Raw genomic sequence first — 1153 nt, forward strand, 5'->3', positions numbered from 1 at the left:
CCCTGGGGCCCCTCCCCGGCTTTTAGGCCGGGCTCCGTCCCCGAGGCCCCGCCAGAGCGAGCCTCCTCCTTCTCCGCTCCTCTCCTCCTTCGCCTTCGCCTTCTCTGGTCGTCCGCCCCGTCGGGTCTCCCTCCGCCGCCGCCGCCGCCGCCATGGAAGCCATCAAGAAGAAGATGCAGATGCTGAAGCTGGACAAGGAGAACGCCATCGACCGCGCCGAGCAGGCCGAGGGCGACAAGAAGCAGGCCGAGGACCGCTGCAAGCAGGTCGGACCCCCCAACCCCGGCCCACGGCACCCAGAGCCCCCCCGCCCCCCCCCCAGGCACAGCCCCCCGGAGCCCCAGACTCCCAGCGCCCCCCCCCCCGGGAGACCCCTGGACCCCGAGGAAGCCCTGCAGCCCTTGAGCCCCACTAACCCCCGCTGCCCCTTCCTTCTTTCCTTGCAGCTGGAAGAGGAGCAGCAGGGTCTGCAGAAGAAGCTGAAGGGCACCGAGGACGAGGTGGAGAAGTACTCGGAGGCCGTCAAGGAGGCCCAGGAGAAGCTGGAGCTGGCCGAGAAGAAGGCCGCCGACGTGAGTAGCCCCGCCGGGGCACCCTCCTCCCCTGGCCTCCCCAGGGGCCCCAGCCCCACAGCCCTCCGGGGAAGGGGCCCCTTCAGACGCCTAGTTAGAGGGCTCTATGGGGCGGGGAAGGAGGGAGGGAGGGATGCCAGCCACGCGCGGAGGGCACTTGGCACCCTATAAATACCCTCCGCTCGCGAGCCCTGAAACCCGACGCCCCCAGGAGCCTCCGGGAAGGGAGGCGGGGGCCCTCCTGCCCCAGGGCAGCCCGTATGCCCACCTGGCAGAGCCGGAGCAGGGGACCACTGCTCCAGAGAGCCAGCCCCCCTCCCTTCTAGCAGCTACAGACCCCAGAGAGCCCCAGACTCCCGGGCCCAAAGACTTACAGACCCAGAGACCCCAGGCTCCTAGACTCCCCAGGCCACCGGAGAATGGGGGTCCCAGGGTGCCCGCTCCATGGATGGCTGTGGGGCCGGAGGGTGGGCTGGGGAGAGCCTTGCCCTCTGGGTCTGCCCTCCCCCCCAGCAGCCCTCCCTGGGAGCCTGGCCCCTGCCTCCCTCCTTCCCTGGCGGCTGCTTTTGCTCTTATTTGGT

General features: G+C 70.2%; 1 protein-coding gene across 1 annotated transcript; it reads left to right on the plus strand.

The window, feature by feature from the left end:
• On the plus strand, window positions 1-743 carry LOC121920718 (tropomyosin beta chain-like). The gene is made up of 2 exons (XM_042447871.1): window positions 1-266; window positions 447-743. Exons 1-2 carry the CDS (start codon window positions 153-155, stop codon window positions 741-743), a joined length of 411 nt encoding a protein of 136 aa, XP_042303805.1. The 5' UTR covers window positions 1-152.
• The last annotated feature ends 410 nt before the right edge of the window (window positions 744-1153 follow it).

Source organism: Sceloporus undulatus, chromosome 2, assembly GCF_019175285.1.
Source record: "Sceloporus undulatus isolate JIND9_A2432 ecotype Alabama chromosome 2, SceUnd_v1.1, whole genome shotgun sequence".
In the NCBI taxonomy this organism is placed as follows: domain Eukaryota; kingdom Metazoa; phylum Chordata; class Lepidosauria; order Squamata; family Phrynosomatidae; genus Sceloporus; species Sceloporus undulatus.